General features: G+C 43.0%; 1 protein-coding gene across 1 annotated transcript in view; it reads right to left on the bottom strand.

Annotated features, from left to right (window-relative positions):
* Positions 1 to 17,878, bottom strand: part of SAMD12 (sterile alpha motif domain containing 12) — a 325,551-nt gene that overhangs the window by 290,313 nt on the left and 17,360 nt on the right. Inside the window, exon 2 of the mRNA XM_087706751.1 lies at positions 1,823 to 1,998. Within this exon, the coding sequence (XP_087562877.1) occupies positions 1,823 to 1,998 (176 nt within the window). The remainder of the gene's footprint in view (positions 1 to 1,822; positions 1,999 to 17,878) is intronic.

Below are 17,878 nucleotides of genomic sequence, written 5' to 3'. Positions count from 1 at the left end.
ATTTGTTTAGTATAATAACACTTATTTTAATGTGAGTTGAAGTGGTTCTTTTTCAACGTTATATCCACCTTGGATGAAAAAGCCAAGAAAGAAGAGGTTTGTAATGCTGTCATCCTAACTCAGTGAGGGCTAACCATTTTTTCCTTGGGTGCCGAAAGTGCACATGGGCATGTGACAGCGTGTGCGTGCCCACATCCATAACGCCCCACCCCATGCACATGCATGTACGATGCCCCCATGCTCCCCAGTGCATGTGCACGAGAACATCCCGTACTCCCCCTTTCCCTCCCCCTCGTACATGTGCACACGATTCCCCATGGCCCTCTTTGGGCCTCCCAGGCCTCCCAGAAGCTCTTGGGACCAAAAAGAGGGTTCTGGGGATTCCGGGAGGTCTGCTATTCCCAAAACGGTTTACGGTGGGACGTGCTCCCCCATGTTCCCCCCACTCCCCCTTGCATGTGCATGTAACCCCCGCCCCCTGTGAATGAGTACATGTCTCCCACATTTGTGGCAGACACCTGAAAATCAGATGGCCAGCGAGAGGCACAGTAAAGATTTCTGATTTCAAATCTTGTATGCTTGAGCAGGGCCAATGAATTGGTTTGTACATAGAATGTTTTTTAAAATAAATTAATTCGGACTCAGTCAGAGGAAAAAAAATATTGTTTCATATTTCTTCCCCTCCTAGGCTCCCATCTTTTTGTCATTTTTGGCTGGAAAAAATGAGGACTGAACCTTTTGGGATTTAAAGCACGCTCCCCTATGGTCATCTTGCAACTGAACAGATCTGACCAATTTGTCTCTAGAATTCTAACCATTCAGGATTTTTTTTCCTCAGAGACCACTGGAATGAATAAGGGAGTTGGGTGTGTTCCTCACTAGATCTGAATCAATCTCTGAAATGTTGGTTATAACTTACACACCTCTTTGGATATGAGATGATACTGAAATGTCTCAGGAACTGCCTGGAAAAATGTGATTCAGCTTGTCCAGTCCAATCATCTAGAGCAGGGAGGTCAAATTCTATTTCATTGAGGTTGTGTTTGACCTCAGGGGGGCAGGGGGCCATAGTCAGGGTGGGCATGGCCAGCTCAATGTCACTCATGTCATTGGGACACATGTGGTGTTGGGGGCGTCTGTAGTAGTACCTGTGTCGAGGGTACCTGGGGTGGCCCAAATGCACTGCCAGTAAAAACTGAGCTTGAGCAGGCCTTGTGTGCCCCCCCGACCCCCCCGAGCTCCATTTTCACTGTCAGAGGCATTGCGGGCCAGTCCTTCGCTGTTTCCAGGGTGGCCCCAAGGGCCAGATATAAGCACCCTGTGGGCTGAAACCAGCCAGGGGAAACTTGAGTTTGACACCTCTGATCTATAAACAGGGGTAGGGAACAATGTCTCTTTTATGACTTTTATGATCTGGTTCAAGAATTCTGGGAGTTGAAGTCCACAAGTCATAAAATGCCCATTATTCCCCACCTCTGAACTAGAGAGAGGCTGCTTGAGGATCCCACTGCCATTGGAGGTACCTTCAGCTATCAGCTGGATGGTAGATGCTTTTGGGAGTAGCACCCATATTCTGGTTCTTCTTTTAGACCAGGCCCTCCATGCCTTTTGCAATGCTTCGAAGACCATTCAGGTCAAGCATCCCTCTGATTTGGGGTGACTGTGGGTGACCGTCCAATATTTTGATTATATATTGTGAGTTTCAACCTTATTTGGGGTTCCCCCACCCCACCCCTCTTGCATACAGTCCAGAGTTTGTCACAGCTTGCAAATATTGGGGTAAGAAGGCAGAGAATAAAGAAAGAGGCATGGTAATACCCACCTTAGATGCTTCTGATTCCAGGGGCTGTCTTTGGAGAGTTTCTTTCAACTCAGGCAACTTAGAGGTTTCTTTCTTAAGGGAGGTTGGTTCCACTCTCTCCCCTTCAAGTTGCAGGCTAATTCCTTCGGTACACACAGAGAGATCGATACCATTTGGACTGAGGCTGCAGTGGATAGCTGAGAAAAAGAATTAGAGCGAGTTTAGAAGATAGGAAAGAAGAGGTATGGGAAGTTAGCACCCACCCCTCTCCTAGAAAAATGAAATATTCTAGGAAATGTTAAAAAAGGCAGAATATTATATTTCCCTGGATGAGAAATGGAGAAACGTGTTTTTAGGCAGGAAACAGGTTCACTCTTAATAGCCCTCCACCATCCTCAACAGCCCATGGTAAATGTCAGCCCTTAAGAGATAAAGAGATAACTAGGTCTATTCATAGGCAAATGCCCTCACTCAAGATCCAACAAAGGTAGGATTAGCCCTCTACCTCTCTCACCGCATGGCACCTGGGAAGATTGCATCACCCAGCAAGGCTCAACCAAGCCTAGGACTCAGGACATCCGACAGGGTTGCTCCTTGCATGGCCCCATGGGAGTCTGACCACCGTACAAGCTCAAATTCAAGCTCAAAGCCCAGAGGTGTATAAAATTCAGGCACTCTCGGCATCTCTTCCCTTTTTTTCTTCATCCAAGATCTTCAAGGCATGTGATCCTGTCCACCATTACAACCATCTTTCCAAAAAGCCACCCTATTTCCAATGTCTTTCTCCCCACTTGGAACTGAACTCAGGGCGACATTTCTTCCAACAGAAGAAAAGGCTGTTCTTAGTTGTTGTGCCATGCTCTATCCAGCAACTCACAAAAGAATGGCACTATGATGTGTGGGTAGTGATATCAACCAGGAGTTATCCAAGTTTTCAATTTTGTGGGGCTGTATGATTGTGCCCTAAATTTATCAAGGATGCTCTGGATTTGATGGAGCTTGGCAGGATGCACAGCGTATTCCCCAAAAGTCCATTTTGAATGGTTCTAGCAATTTAAAAAGTGAAATGGGTTAGTTAAGCACAAACAAGACAAAGAGGTTATCTAAATTTGGGAGCCTATCTATTCTGGAGCAGAGACATCACCCTGCCAACAAAGGTGTGTATAGCCAAGGCTATGGTTTTCCCACTTGCAATGTATGGCTGTGAAGGTTGGACCATAAGAAAGGCTGAGCATCAAAGAATGGAGGCCTTTGAACTATGGTCCTGGAGAAGACTCCTGCGAGTGTCTGGACTGCAAGGCGATCCAACTGGTCAGTCCTAGAGGAGATCAATCCTGATAGAAGGCCAGATCCTGAAGATGAAATACTTTGGCTCCCTAATGAGAAGAAAGGACTCACCAGAGAAGAGCCTAATGCTGGGAAAGATTGAGGGCAAAAGAAGAACAGGATGACAGAGAATGAGATGGTTGGATGGATGGAGTCACTGAAGCAGTAGGCGTGAGCTTAAATGGAGGAGGGTAGAGGACAGGAAGGCCTGGAGGAACATTGTCCATGGGGTCGCGATTGGTGAGACATGACTTCACAACTAACAACAAGAATCTATTCTGGAAGACTCTGGGGACCCCAAAAGGATTGCTACTGCCTCCCCCTCCATTTTTTGCACTTGTGCCTCTTAACTAAAAGAGGGTATTTGTTAGGTAAGCTCACTGTTGGGAGAGCAAGTGCGTTCAGAGAAACGTTGTGAGAATTGTGTTGGAGAACACACAAACCAGCATACAGAGACACTGCAGTTTAAATAGGCTTTTACTTTTGTGGAAATAGAGGTATCAGAGTCCATCAAACAGTCCAAGTCATACACGGATAAGACAGTCAGTCATCAATGTCTTTCAGTTAAGGGATAATCCAAATAACATAGTCCAGTATCATACAAACAGTCTGGTACTCAAAGTTTGCTATCAGTTGCAAAACTTACAATAGCTCACGGCACTTTCTAACAGCCAGCTGCCAAAACACTCAGATCAGCCCAGGCCAGCATCTAACAAACAGAGAACTAACAGTCATTCTGGCTCCCTCTTATGGCCGATTGAGGAAACAGCAACCAATCACATTTTACAGTATGATTTAAAGAAACAAATATAGCATTGCTATATGATTTATATATTGCCAACCCAATCATTAGATTATATTTTTAACAGTATTGATTATACTAGCACTGTTCTTGTGACTGTTATTATCTTTTATGTAAGAATATAAACACAACCCTCAACCTATAACCTTTGGCTAGTGACCTTTTGGAGTTACATGGCTCTGAAAAAGGTGAGTTATGACATTTTTCACATTTATGATGGTTGCAGCATCCTTCTGATCAAAATTTAGATGTTTGGCAACTGGCACATATTTACAGGGTCACGTGATCACCTCTGGTGACCTTCTGACAAGCAAAGTCAATGGGGAAGCCAGGTCCACTTAACAACCATGTTACTAACTGCAGTGGTTCACTTCACCATGGTGCAGTGGTGGGTTTCAAAAATTTTTAGAACCTTTTCTGAAGGTGTGGCCTGCTTCGTGGGAGTGGCTTGCCAGCCATGTGACCAGGTGGGAGTGGCTTGCCAGCTATGTGATTGAGTGGGAGTGGCTTGGCAGTCATGTGACTGGATGGGCATGGCCAACTTGTAAAATGTGGTGAAACTCACATAACAATGCTCTTGCTTAGCAACCAAAATGTTGCCTCAGAAACTCTGGCATTTGAAGCACGCAAGTCTTAAAGCTGTCAAGTTACAAGACCCTTGCACTCCTAACCCTTTAGAAAAAAAGCCCCAGTGGTGTTCAAACTTGACAGCTTTAAGACTTGTGGACTTCAACTCCCAGAATTCCTCCTCTCGCTCTTCATCTTGATGATGTACGGACAGGCGGGGGGAGGGAGCTGGAACTGGTTCTAAACGGCACTGTAGATTTGTGGAACTTCGTCTATAGAAGAGGTTAGAACTGGCAGGAACCCACCCCTGGGAAGAATACTGTAAAATCTCCATTCCCACACCACTCCAGGAAAAGGTTACTGCAAAATCCCCATTTCCTCCCAATCAGCTGGGACTCGGGAGGCAGAGAATAGATGGGGCTTGGTGGGCGTGGCATGGTGGGCGTGGCAGGGAAAGGATCAGTGGTGGGTTTCAAATTTTTTAGAACCTCTTCTGTAGGTGTGGACTGCTTTGTGGGAGTAGCTTGCCAGCCATGTGACTGGGTGGGCATGGCCAATTTGTAAAATGTGGTGAAACTCACTTAACAACGCTCTTGCTTAGCAACCAAAATGTTGGCTCAGAAACTCTGGCATTTGAAGCACGCAAGTCTTAAAGCTGTCAAGTTACAAGACCCTTGCACCCCTAGCCCTTTAGAAAAAAAAACCTCAGGGGTGTTCAAACCTGACAGCTTTAAGACTTGTGGACTTCAACTCCCAGAATTCCTCCTCTCGCTCTTCATCTTGATGATGTCCGGACGGGTGGGTGGAGGGAGCTGGAACTGGTTCTAAACGGCACTGTAGATTTGTGGAACCTCTTCTATAGAAGAGGTTAGAACTGGCAGGAACCCATCCCTGCCATGGTGGCAACAAAAGTCATGAAATGGGGCAAAATTCACTTAACTGTCTTGCGTAGCAACAGAAATGTTGGGCTCAATTGTGTTCATCAATTGAGGATTCACTTGTATTGTAGAGCACTCAAGGAATTTCTCACTTGAATGCATTGGCAAAAATCATAATTTATTTCCTACTGAAAAGGAAACAGGCACAGAGAAAAGTTTCCCTTGCCCCTTGATCACGTTCTGTGGCTGAAATACTGTGAGGGGTAGGTACATCACCTAACATTCTCCTGGTGCTTTGGGTTTTTTTGTAATCAGGGAGCAGTATTCAGGGATTATGGAAATTGAGATTCAAAATGCCTGAAAAGCCTTTCGTTGCCTACCCGAACACCGTTTTGCTAAGAACCTCAATTGCTTTGGAGATTACTTTGCTGCCAACTTCAACTCGGTGGGTTTCTGAGTGGCAGGCAAGAGGGAAGTTATTTTATCCATGGCTAACCAAGCAAAGCTTCCAAAGACTGGCACCTCATTGAGACCAAGCAGAGAATGTTACTGAGGCTGGGAAACAAAAGAGGATATTTCAAAACATGGCTAATAAAAAAAGAGATGGATGCTCCAGTGCCAGCTTTATCTGGGCAAAATGGCATTAAGTCTTTAGAATAGAACAGTGTTTCTCAACCTTGGCAACTTGAAGATGTCTGGACTTCAACTCCCAGAATTCCCCAGCCAGCATTTGCTGGCTGGGGAATTCTGGGAGTTGAAGTCCGGACATCTTCAAGTTGCCAAGGTTGAGAAACACTGGAATAGAATAACAGAGTTGGAAGGGACCTTGGAGGTCTCCTAGTCCAATCCTCTCACTTAGAGAGGAAACAATATACCATTTCAGACAAATGGTTGTCCAATCTCTTCTTAACAACTTCCAGTGTTTGAGTATTTACAACTTCTGGAGGCAAATTGTTCCACTGATTAATTGTTCTAACTGTCAGGAAATTTCTCAGTAGTTCTAGATTGCTTCTCTCCTAGATTAGCTTCTATCCATTGCTTCTTGTCCTGCCCTCAGGCCCTTTGGAGAATAGCTTAACTCTAGTGGTGGGATTCAAATTAATTTACTACCGGTTCTGTGAGCATGGCTTGGTGGGTGTGGCAGGGAAAAGATACAATAAAATCTCCATTCCCTCCCCATTCCAGGGGAAGGAGACTGCAAAATTCCCATTCCCTGGGACTCCGCAGCAGAAAATAGATGGCTTGGTGGGTGTGGCAGGGAAAAGATACAATAAAATCTCCATTCCCTCCCCATTCCAGGGGAAGGAGACTGCAAAATTCCCATTCCCTGGGACTCCGCAGCAGAGAATAGATGGGGGGCGCGGCCAGTCGGAAGTGATATTTACCAGTTCTCGGAACTACTCAAAATTTCCACTACCGGTTTTCCAGAACTGGTCAGAACCTGCTGAATATCACCTCTGTTTGACTCCCTCTTCTTTGTAGCAACCCCTGAGATATTGGAACGCTGCTATCATGTCACCCCTAGTCCTTCTTTTCATCAAACTAGAAATGCCCAGTTCTAGCAACACTTCTTTAGTTTTGCATTCAGGGAAAAAGAGGTTCAAGCAATTCTGAGATACCACCTTATTGCATTTGCTCATGAATGAGGGTGGGATTTTGGTTATTCGCTTTCCAACATCCTGTATCCTAACTATTTCTTTCTGGATGCTAAACCTGATTAATGAAACTCTGTGTAAGGTTTGTTTCCATGGTCAGGGTCTGCTGCTAAGGTTTTGACAGAGTACATTTTTCACTTACAGTGATTGCATTTCTACCAGTTTTAATCTTTACGACAGTTATCTTGAATAACTGGAAAGAAGAAATATTTTAAACCAACAAAAAAAATGCCAGAGTAATTATTGCACATAGATATAACACAGAAGTACACATTTCAGATTCAGGATCAGAATATTACTAGCAGACTGAGAGGCACGTAGAAGGACTAGGGGTGACATGATAGCAGCGTTCCAATATCTCAGGGGCTGCCACAAAGAAGAGGGAGTCAAATAGAGGTGGTATTCAGCAGGTTCTGGCCAGTTCTGGAAAACCGGTAGTGGAAATTTTGAGTAGTTCCAAGAACTGGTAAATACCACTTCTGACTGGCCCCGCCCCCCATCTATTCTCTGCTGCTGAGTCCCAGCTGATCGGGAGGGAATGGGGATTTTGCAGTCTCCTTCCCCTGGAATGGGGAGGGAATGGAGATTGTACGGTATCTTTTCCCTGCCACACCCACCAAGCCATGCTCACAGAACGGGTAGTAAAAAAAAATTAATCCCACCACTGGAGTTAAGCTATTCTCTAAAGGACCTGTAGGCAGGACAAGAAGTAATGGATGGAAGCTAATCAAGGAGAGAAGCAACCTAAAACTACTGAGAAATTTCCTGACAGAACAATTAATCAGTGGAACAATTTGCCTCCAGAATGCCCAAACACTGGAAGTCTTTAAGAAGATGTTGGATAGCCATTTGCCTGAAACGGTATAGGGCAGGGGGTTGGACTAGAAGACCTCCAAGGTCCCTTCCAACTCTGCTAAAAAAAAGAGAGTCAGATACAACGCAATCAATAGCAATAGCAGTTAGACTTATATACCGCTTCATAGGGCTTTCAGCTCTCTCTAAGCGGTTTACAGAGTCAGCATATTGCCCCCAACAATCCAGGTCCTCATTTCACCCACCTTGGAAGGATGGAAGGCTGAGTCAACCTTGAGCCGGTGAGATTTGAACCGCCGAACTGCAGATAACAGTCAGCTGAAGTGGCCTGCAGTACTGCACCCTAACCACTGCGCCACCTCAGCTCTATCAGAGGTGGGTTTCTGCCGATTCATCCCAGGTCGGGCAAACTGGTAGTGAAGGTGGCCAGAGGCTCCGCCCACCTATCCGGATACTTCTGCACAGAAGTGTCATGCATGCCTGCACGACCGAATCAGTAGTAAAATACATCGAAACCCACCACTGATAATGGATAACTTCATCATCATTATCATCTGTTTGTAAGTCCTTTCGTTTTCGATTTTATTGTTGTAAACCGCCCAGAGTATCCTCATGAGGAGATAAGTGACAAATGAATTTAACAAAATAAAAATAAATAGAACAAATCCCCCCAAAATACTCTCTCACACCCATCAGCCTGAGAATCAGAGTGTTTCAGGCTGAGCATCTGTCTAAATCTTGGGTGAGTGGTGCAGTGGCCTAGAGGGGGAGCTCTCACCTCAAAATCAGGAGGCTGGGAGTTAGTTAGTAGGTAGTGGCAGTTATTTTTTTCTCTGGGCTCAATGAGTAATTGTTAGCTGCGAACTCTGGATTGGCAATAGGAAGGGCATCCGGCCAGTAAACGCTCAGCTCTATTCAGTTGCCCCGACTCCACCCCAATGTAAGGAATTATGGGGTCATTAAAAGACAAAACAAATCTGTCTAAATCTTGGGTGTTCAAACTTTTGGCTTGCCTGGGCCACACTGAGTGAAAGAGGAATTGTTTTGGGCCATTTATAAAATATATAATATAGTTAATGTATCCCAATAACAAACTTCCTTTATTTTTAAAATATTTTTTTTATTATATCTTGTGGGACAGCATTACTAGCTGTTCATGTGGCTGCATGTGGGTTGGGAACGCCTGGTCTAAATGTGCTTTCTTTTTTACTGAAGACAACATCATGTGTTTTGCTAAAGCCACTCCTGTGATGTCAGCCCCATTGCGCAAGCCAAACTAAGAAATTAACTCCCTCCAAGGCTAGAACTATTGGGCTATAAAAACAGAATTTTGCAAGTCTGATTGTGTATTATTTCCCACTTCCCCTCATACTTGTGTAAATTAGGGAGGTGCCTGCTTAAATCTTTTACATGTGTCTTCTTGTTTTGGATTTAAGCCATGTTCTTCCCTTGCTGCTTCGGTAATGAATCAGGCCTATCTGTCAAGATCAACTTCCTTACTCTCCACACATAATTAATGAACCACTTTCCTCCATTTGCAGCAAATAGGTTCATAGACTATTTTTGTGCTAGTAATCTGGCTGAAGCTCCCCTGTCTGGCAAAGATACAGAACGAAAGGGAGAAAAATAGCCAGCATTTGTTGGTCCAATTTCTACTGAGACCACCTAATCCAATATTTACTCACTTCTAACATTGTCAGCTAAAAGTAGGAACATATAACAAGAAAAGATCTATACCCAAATCCAACAAATAAAATGATATTGTTGTTGCTCTTTACTTTGCTCATCCAGCCAAGGAAAATACAAAGACTAGGCTTTCTAAAACCAAGTTGCAGATCTTTCAAAAAGAGATGAAATAATGATGATGGGGAGTCTTCTATTACCCCAACATCTCTTGGGAAACAAACATTACCAATTCCTGACTTGTCTTGTTGACAGCTTTCTCCTTCAGAGAATAAAGAAAGAGAAAAGGGAAATCATTTACCCTTGATTTGAAAACCAAATGAATCTTTGAATAGAAGGGAATATCTGTAGCTCAGGGTCAAACTGTGGAGCCCTTGGTGTTCTCTGAGCTCGGCGTTTGCTTGAAAATATGTCATTACCAAAATAGGTAACACCATCAGTGTAAGTTATAGTTATCGCTGATGATATTACGTAGTTGGGTAATGAAATATCTACAAGCAAACAACCAAGTTCCACATTCGCTAGCACTGATGATGTTATCTAGTTAGGTCGTGAAATGTCTGAAAGCAAACCATCAAGTTCAACGAATACCAAAGATTCTAGATGCATCTTTTCCCAGAATTGGACATTATCTATAGCAATGATTAACCTTTTTGTCCTCGCGTGCCGGAATCGTGGCATGCGCGCCCACACCCACAATGCAATGTAACTCACCCCCTGTGCATGCACCCTTGAACACCCCCCCTGCACATGTATGTGCAAACCACCACCACCCCAGGCGCAGTCTACTCCGTGGCATGACATAACCGCGAACGTCAAAAGTGTGCCGACAAAACCGCGGCGCTAAAACCGCGATGTCAAAAGTGCACCGACAACAGCGCGCCAACAACAGCGCACCGACAGAAGCGCGATTTAAGTTAAGGTAAGGTTTAGGGTTAGGTTTAGGGTTAGGTTTAGGGTTAGGTTTAGGGTTAGGTTTAGGGTTAGGTTTAGGGTTAGGTTTAGGGTTAGGTTTAGGGTTAGGTTTAGGTTTAGGGTTATGTTACAGCGCGCTTCTGTCGGCGCGCTGTTGTTGGCGCGCTTCAGCGCTCATTCGTCTCCGCGGTTTTGACGGCGCGGTTTTGTCACCACGCTTTAGTCACATGCACTTTTGTCATACGCGCATTTGTGGTGGAACCGTCTACTCAACCTCCTGCACCATACCAGGGGAATGTTTTTGCTCTCCCCAGGCCCGGAAGCTTTCCTCGAGCCTCCAGGAGGGCAAAAACAGTCTTCCCATTTTCCGTGGAGCTGATCTGGTTGACAGCTCATGTACCCTTAGAGTGGGCTCTGCATGCCACCTGTGGTACCCATGCCATAGGTTTGCCATCACGGAACTATAGAGTAGAAAAGATGAGGAAAAGATTCTTAATTATCATGATCCCTACATGCACACAAAATCCCCTTTTGTCCTTTAATTTCAGATCTCTGTATAACCATTTTTTTTATATTAACCAACAAGGGAGTGCTAGTTAAGGAAGCAGAAGAAACAGAAAGAATATGACAACATGAAATATGGAAACAGTTGATTTCAATCAAACGAAAGCACGATAAACAGATATCGTGACAAAAGAAATTAATGGCAGAAGTTGCCCCAATCCTACGAGCCTTCAGGAAAGCTTTGGGCTATGATGCCAAGTGAACACATTTTGGGAATATGCCCTTGGTGTGCCTCAACTATGTGTTCAGTGTAATTCTTTGATTTTTATCATTTTGAGAAATGCTGTAATTTTGATTTTGCTATTGAAAGGCAGCTGGGGTGACATTTTTGCAACCCTGGGTGGCTTTATGAATTCTTCAATAAATAAATATTAAATTAATAATGGGAAAGGAAATGTCAAGAATCTTAGGAAGGAGAGACTGATTCCCAGGTAGGTTTAAAAATAAAAAAAGGAAATTCCTGAATACTTCTAACATTTCCTACTTGGACAGCTCCATACTTTATTTATTAAGACCTAAAAGATTCTCTTTTTCCCCTTCCTGTAGAGCATAAAGAACAAAAGTTCATATTTTGTGTCATTCTTCTTTACATAAGGGGAAAAATTATGTAGACACTCATATAATATATTGGTGAATATATCAGAAAACTGTAAGCTGGTAAGAAAATCCATTTAACTGTATAAAGGCTAATGCTAAATAAGTAAATAATTTCCTGACCAACCAAGTTAAAGAGGAGAAAACATCTAAGCATAGATTATGTATCCTTTTAATGCTTTTCAATACTTCCATGATCCTTTTCCATGATCCAGAGTCTGTTGGAGTTGGGGGACTAATAAATTCTAAATTAATAAATATAGCACTCACTATTTTGTATTGTATTGTATTGTATTGTATTGTATTGTATTGTATTATTTGTATGCCGCCCTTCTCCGGGAGGACTCAGGGCGGCGAACAATTCAAGGGGGGGGGGAAAGGGGGAACATAAAAGACAAAATACAAATAATAAAAGTAGACAACAGTCGCACAACCATACATGTCGAGAGGGGAGGGAACTCATCATCCCCAGGCCTGCCGGCAAAGCCAGGTTTTGACGGCTTTTCGGAAGGCCTGGAGAGAGGTGAGGGTCCGAATCCCTGCGGGAAGTTCATTCCAGAGGGCCGGAGCTGCCACAGAGAAGGCCCTCCCCCAGGTAATAGCCAGATGGCATTGGCTGGTAGATGGCACCCGGAGGAGGCCAACCCTGTGAGATCTAATGGGTCTGTGGGAGGTAATTGGCAGCAGGCGGTCTCTCAAGTACCCATATCCAATACCATGAAGGGCTTTATAAGTTACGACTAGCACCTTGAAGCGTATCCGGAGACTGATCGGTAACCAGTGCAGCTCGCGGAGGATAGATGTAACGTGGGTGTACCGAGGTGCACCCACAATTGCTTGCGCGACTGCGTTCTGGACGAGTTGAAGTCTCCAAATACTCTTCAAGGGCTGCCCCATGTAGAGCGCATTGCAGTAGTCCAGTCTTGAGGTCACGAGGGTGTGAGTGACTGTTGCAAGCGCCTCCCGGTCCAGGTAGGGACGCAACTGGTGTACCAGGCGAACCTGGGCAAATGCCCCCCTGGTCACAGCCGACAAATGGTGTTCTAAAGTCAGCTGTGGATCCAGGAGGACCCCCAAGTTGCGAGCCCTGTCTGAGGGGCGTAGATTTTCACCCCCCAGCCTGAGTGATGGAATATTGACCAAATTTTTGGGAGGGAAACACAACAGCCACTCGGTCTTGTCTGGATTGAGTACAAGCTTGTTAACCCCCATCCAGACCCTAACAGCCTCCAGGCACTGGCACATCATGTCAACCGCTTCACTGAGTTGGTACAGGGTGGACAGATACAACTGTGTATTGTCCGCATATTGATGGTGTCTTATCCCGTGCCGTCGAATGATCTCACCCATTTTGAAGGTATAGCATCTACAAAAAGACAAGACTGCCAAAGAACATGAGGCAGACCCAGAAGAAGATAGAAAACCATGACACTGTTGTGGCCCGCCATACCCTGATTCAGACTGTGAGAAGGTTGGGGAGGAACATGGGCCAATCCTGGAGTCAGGGAAGGCTCTGATGAGTGCTCTGTGTCAGGAGCAGAGATGGGGCCAGGGCCATCTGACAGTTATCAGCTACCTTTGGAGTTAGACATCAGTGAGGCAGATGAACAGCTGGAGCCTGTTCCCAGTGTGTGCATACACAGAGTTGCCAGACGAAGGGAACAGCTAAGGAACAAGGGTCGACTTGGGAGAAAGGCTACAGGTGGACCATGAATGGCCCCTCCCATAGGGAATAAAAGAGGAGCAAAAGGGGAGGGGTGTTTGCAGGAGTCAATTAGTTCATTCCTGCATTCTTGCCAAGCATTGGAGGGTTCTGAAAGATATCGGCCTGGCCACTCTCCAAGCCTGATAGCGGTTAGTAATTGTGAACTATTTTGAAAGACTGTGGGAGAGGAAAGACTTTGCTGGAGAGGAATTCACTGTGAATTAAATAAAAATGGTTTATTGGGACAAGGACTCGGCTTCGTGCTGCTGGGGAAGCCTAGATCAGACACACTACAATTGCATTGCATCAAATAACAATGACTGAGCCATCAGATTGCGCAAGAACCAGAACTCGATATATCTCAAACCCCAAATAGTAAAAGAAGTAAAGAAGACTTTTTGATAAAGTCTACCACAAATAATGAGTAAATTAATTTTTTTCTGACTTTTCCTTTCATTTATTGATCTTACTAAATTCAGGATGAGATGGACTCTTCCTGATACGGAGGATTTATTTAGGTGATTTTTTATCTTTACTGACCAAATCTTAAGAAATCAATACTAAAGACATTTGGATATGATTTCAATTTCCTGGAAGATGTGAAACCTGCATCAGAGCCTCATATTAAAACAAAATTGTGCAACTGTAAAATAACCCCCCCCCAAACACATACATTGATGTTATTCTTCTATATTATTACACTTCTAACATACCAAAGCTAAGACTCTTCACTAAATTTCTTTTGGACTCCAATGGATGTGGGAGGAAAATCATTGAATTAAATTAATCTTAAATTGATAGGATACAGTTCAACATACTGCATTTTTGGGGAGTATAAGACGCACCAGAGTATAAGACACACCAAGATTTTGAAGAGGCAAATTTTAAAAAAAGTTTTTACGCTCTGCAGACCTCCCCAATATGGCCCATTTTTCACAAAAATGGACCTGTTTTTTGTCAAAAAAAAAAAAAAGGACATGCATAGCCTTTAGGAGGCTTATAGAATACTCTTGGGGGCTGGGCAAAAACGAGCAAAAAAATGACCTGTTTTTTGCTAATTTTTGCCCTCCCCAGCCCCCAGGAGCACTCTGGAAGCCTCCTAAAGGCTATGCATGGCCATTTTTGCAAAGGGGGCGGGGTTTCGGGAGGCCAAAATTGCTGTATTCAATATATAAGACACACACAGATTTTCACCCTCTTTTTGAGGGAAAAAGGTGCGTCTTGTACTATGAAAAATATGGTACTTTAAAACTCTAACCATTGATTTGTTGAAATATAATATTTCAATTATCAGCGATATTCAAGTTCCCAAGGATACGGCAGGAGGGGTTAGTTAATACCACATGTATCGTGACATACAAATGATGTGAATTATATAACTACAAAATGTGAATTTCTTATGAAATTTAAAATAAAATTCCATTCCTCTTCACTTGCCATTTTTAAGCTAGGAAAATCTACTGAGCTATAGTTGAAACAGGAACTAAGTGTCTTCCATGCTATCAAAGGGGTCAAAATCCTATCTGTTCCCATAATGGCTTTTGAGATAAATCTGTCACTTAAATTCTGTAAGGAAATAGAGGTCAAACTGTCAGCCCAAATCTCCTACGAAAGATATAATTTAGACTTTAAAAAAAAAAACCTTTAGGAGTTCAGCCTATCCTTTAAAAACTCTGAAACTATTTCATCCTTGCCAGTCTGCCATGACAGCCATTTTACAAACAGCCAAAATCCCTTTGCAACAACCATTTTGTGACTGCTCACATCTCATGCTTTCAACATTCCAGATATAATGGCCAATAATCTATCCAAAAACATTGCTCGATAACTGAAACGTTTCCAGGTATCTGGGTTCTGCTCTTTCCCTTTTTTGAAGATGGGGATGACAACTACTTTCATCCTGGCTTCTAAGGCTACACCAGAATTGTTAGGTAAGCTCCCCGTTGGGAGAGCGAGTACATTCAGCGAAGTGTTGTGAGAGTTGTGTTGGAGAACACACAAACCAGCATACAGAGGCACTGCAGTTTAAATAGGCTTTTACTTTCGTGAAAATAGAGGTATCAGAGTCCATCAAACAGTCCAAGTCATACACGGATAATTCAGTCAGTCATCAATGTCTTTCAGTTAAGGGATAATCCACATAGTCCAGTATCATATAATCAGGTCAGTACTCAAAGTTTGCTAGCAGTTGCAAAACTTACAATTGCTCACGGCACTTCCAGCTTCCAAAAACACTCAGATCAGATCAGCCCAGCATCTAACGAACAGAGAGCTAACAGTCATTCTGGCTCCCTCTTATGGCCAATTGAGGAAAACAGCAACCAATCACATTTTACAGTATGATTTAAAGAAACAGGTATAGCATTGTTATATGGTTTATATACTGCCAACCCAACCGTTAGATTATATTCCCAACAGAGTTGGACTTGGAAGGGTCCTTGAACATCTTCCAGTCCAACCTTCTGCTGAAGCAGAAGACCCCATACTATTTCAGACAATTTGTTGTCCAATCTCCTCTTTAAAAACCCCAGTGATGGAGTACCTCCAATTTCTTAAGGCAAGCTGTTCCACTAATTAATTGCTTTAATTGTCAGGAAATTTCTCCTTAGGTTTGATTAATTTCCATCCATTCTTCTTGTTCTGCCTTGTGATTTGAAGAATAAGTTGAGCCCCTCTTCTTTGTGCCAATCCCTTAGATAGTGGAAGACTGCTATCATGTCACTCCTCGTCTCCTTTTCATTAAACTAGACATACCCAATTCCTGCAACTGTTCTTCAAAAGTTTTCGACACCTAATATCATCTTGGGAACTGTCAAGTATCTATGATGGTTGCAGCATCCCAGTGCCATGTGCTCAACATTTGTGACCTAGCCAGCTTCTGACAAGCAAAGCCAGTCTGGGGAAGCCACACTCACTTAACGACCATGTGATTCATTTAACAACATGGCAAAGAAGAGGAGAAATCAAGCACTACTCATTTAACAACAGCCTTGCTTAGCCACAAAAATTCTAATTATGGCTATAACTTGAGCACTACCTATAAAGAAAGGGGGAGGAATTCATCGAAGGAATCTTCAGCATCTTACTTAATTGCAAACAACTCCCCCCACACCAGAGAATACATCAATTGTTCCTTGTAAATAGGAACATTTATAATGTTCATTCAACTCATGTTCAATTCATTGTTCATTCAATTAAACAGTAATAATGTTCAACCAGAACATGTAACACTGGCATTCTTCCTCCGCTGAATGCTCATTACTTCAACATTCAGGCTGCCTTTATCCACCATTTTAAACACATTTCACATTTCCTGATTTTTAGATTATTATTCATTTATAGTAGACAATAAGCCTAAGCCATGCATTTTAGATGTGCAGCAATTTCTCTCTGTCCAGACTTATCCCGGATTCCCAGATGATTTGCTTGACTCTCAGAGAAGCCAAAACAGAGAAAGAGAGATACAGAGAGACGGAGGGAGAGACAGAGAGACAGACAGAGAGACAGACTCCAAACCAAATCAAACTACAGATAAACAGATGGATTTGCAATTGGTGACATTAAATTCCTACATTAGCAAAAAAAAAAAAAATTGACTAGCCAAGCAATTCACAATTTCCCCAGAGATGCAAAGATTTGTATCATAATTTGAATCAAGTCAGTGTGTTTGTCACATCACTAATGAAAAAAAAAATTGAAACAAATTATCCTTCCAGTTATATCCTAAACTTCTAAGGTTTGGGGGGAGGGATTTTTTTTTGGGGGGGAATTCAGGGGTAAAATAAGTAAATAAGTAAGTTTAAATTAATGTGAGTTATATTGAGGTCTCCCTAATTCAAAGTGAAGCTAAAATTTAACTAATTTAGTCGTATTGAAATAAATAAACCTAAATCAACCCTAATCCAAATAATTCCATTTAAATTAAATGTGACTAACTGGTTTTTGTCCTATCCATCTGACCAATGATTGATCTATCAATTAATTTGGTGAGAAACCTCTAGGCCATTATAAATGAAAATCCAGGGGAATAATTCATAATTAGTGGGTTACAAATTTAGATATGAGAGGTTTACCATGGAAAAGCAATATCCGAAGTGTTCCCTGATGTTCCACTCTGAACAACAAATAGTTTCATTAGTCAAACTCTACGTTGGCTGTTTCTCAGTCTCACACTGATTGAAAATGATAGAAGTTACTGGCTACCATACTAGGAAGTCACTAGATTGAGAAATTTGTCAAAAGATATTGATAAACTGGAACAAGACCAGAAAGAGCTATCAAGATGGGGAACGGACCAGAAACCATGTCCTATGAGGGGTTTTTGAAACCTAGGGATGCTTAGCTTACAGAAGAAAAGATGGAGATAATAGTCCCAAAGGTGCTTTTTCAGGAGGCAACTGGACTTTCTTGTTTTTTTCTTTTGAAGACATTTTGCTTCTCATCCAAGAAGCTTCTTCACTTTGGACAGGATAGTAGGGAATGGAAGGCTATCCTGTCAGAGATGAAGAAGTTCTGGATGAGAGGTGAAACGTCTTCAAAAGCTGTCAAGTTACAAGATCCTTGCACCCCTAACCC

This window comes from Thamnophis sirtalis, unplaced genomic scaffold, assembly GCF_051295495.1.
Source record: "Thamnophis sirtalis isolate CommonGarterSnake01/CBP01778 unplaced genomic scaffold, rThaSir2_p1.2 scaffold_2, whole genome shotgun sequence".
In the NCBI taxonomy this organism is placed as follows: domain Eukaryota; kingdom Metazoa; phylum Chordata; class Lepidosauria; order Squamata; family Natricidae; genus Thamnophis; species Thamnophis sirtalis.
Note: the sequence above shows the minus strand (reverse complement) of the source record. Positions and strands in the feature narration are given on the sequence as shown.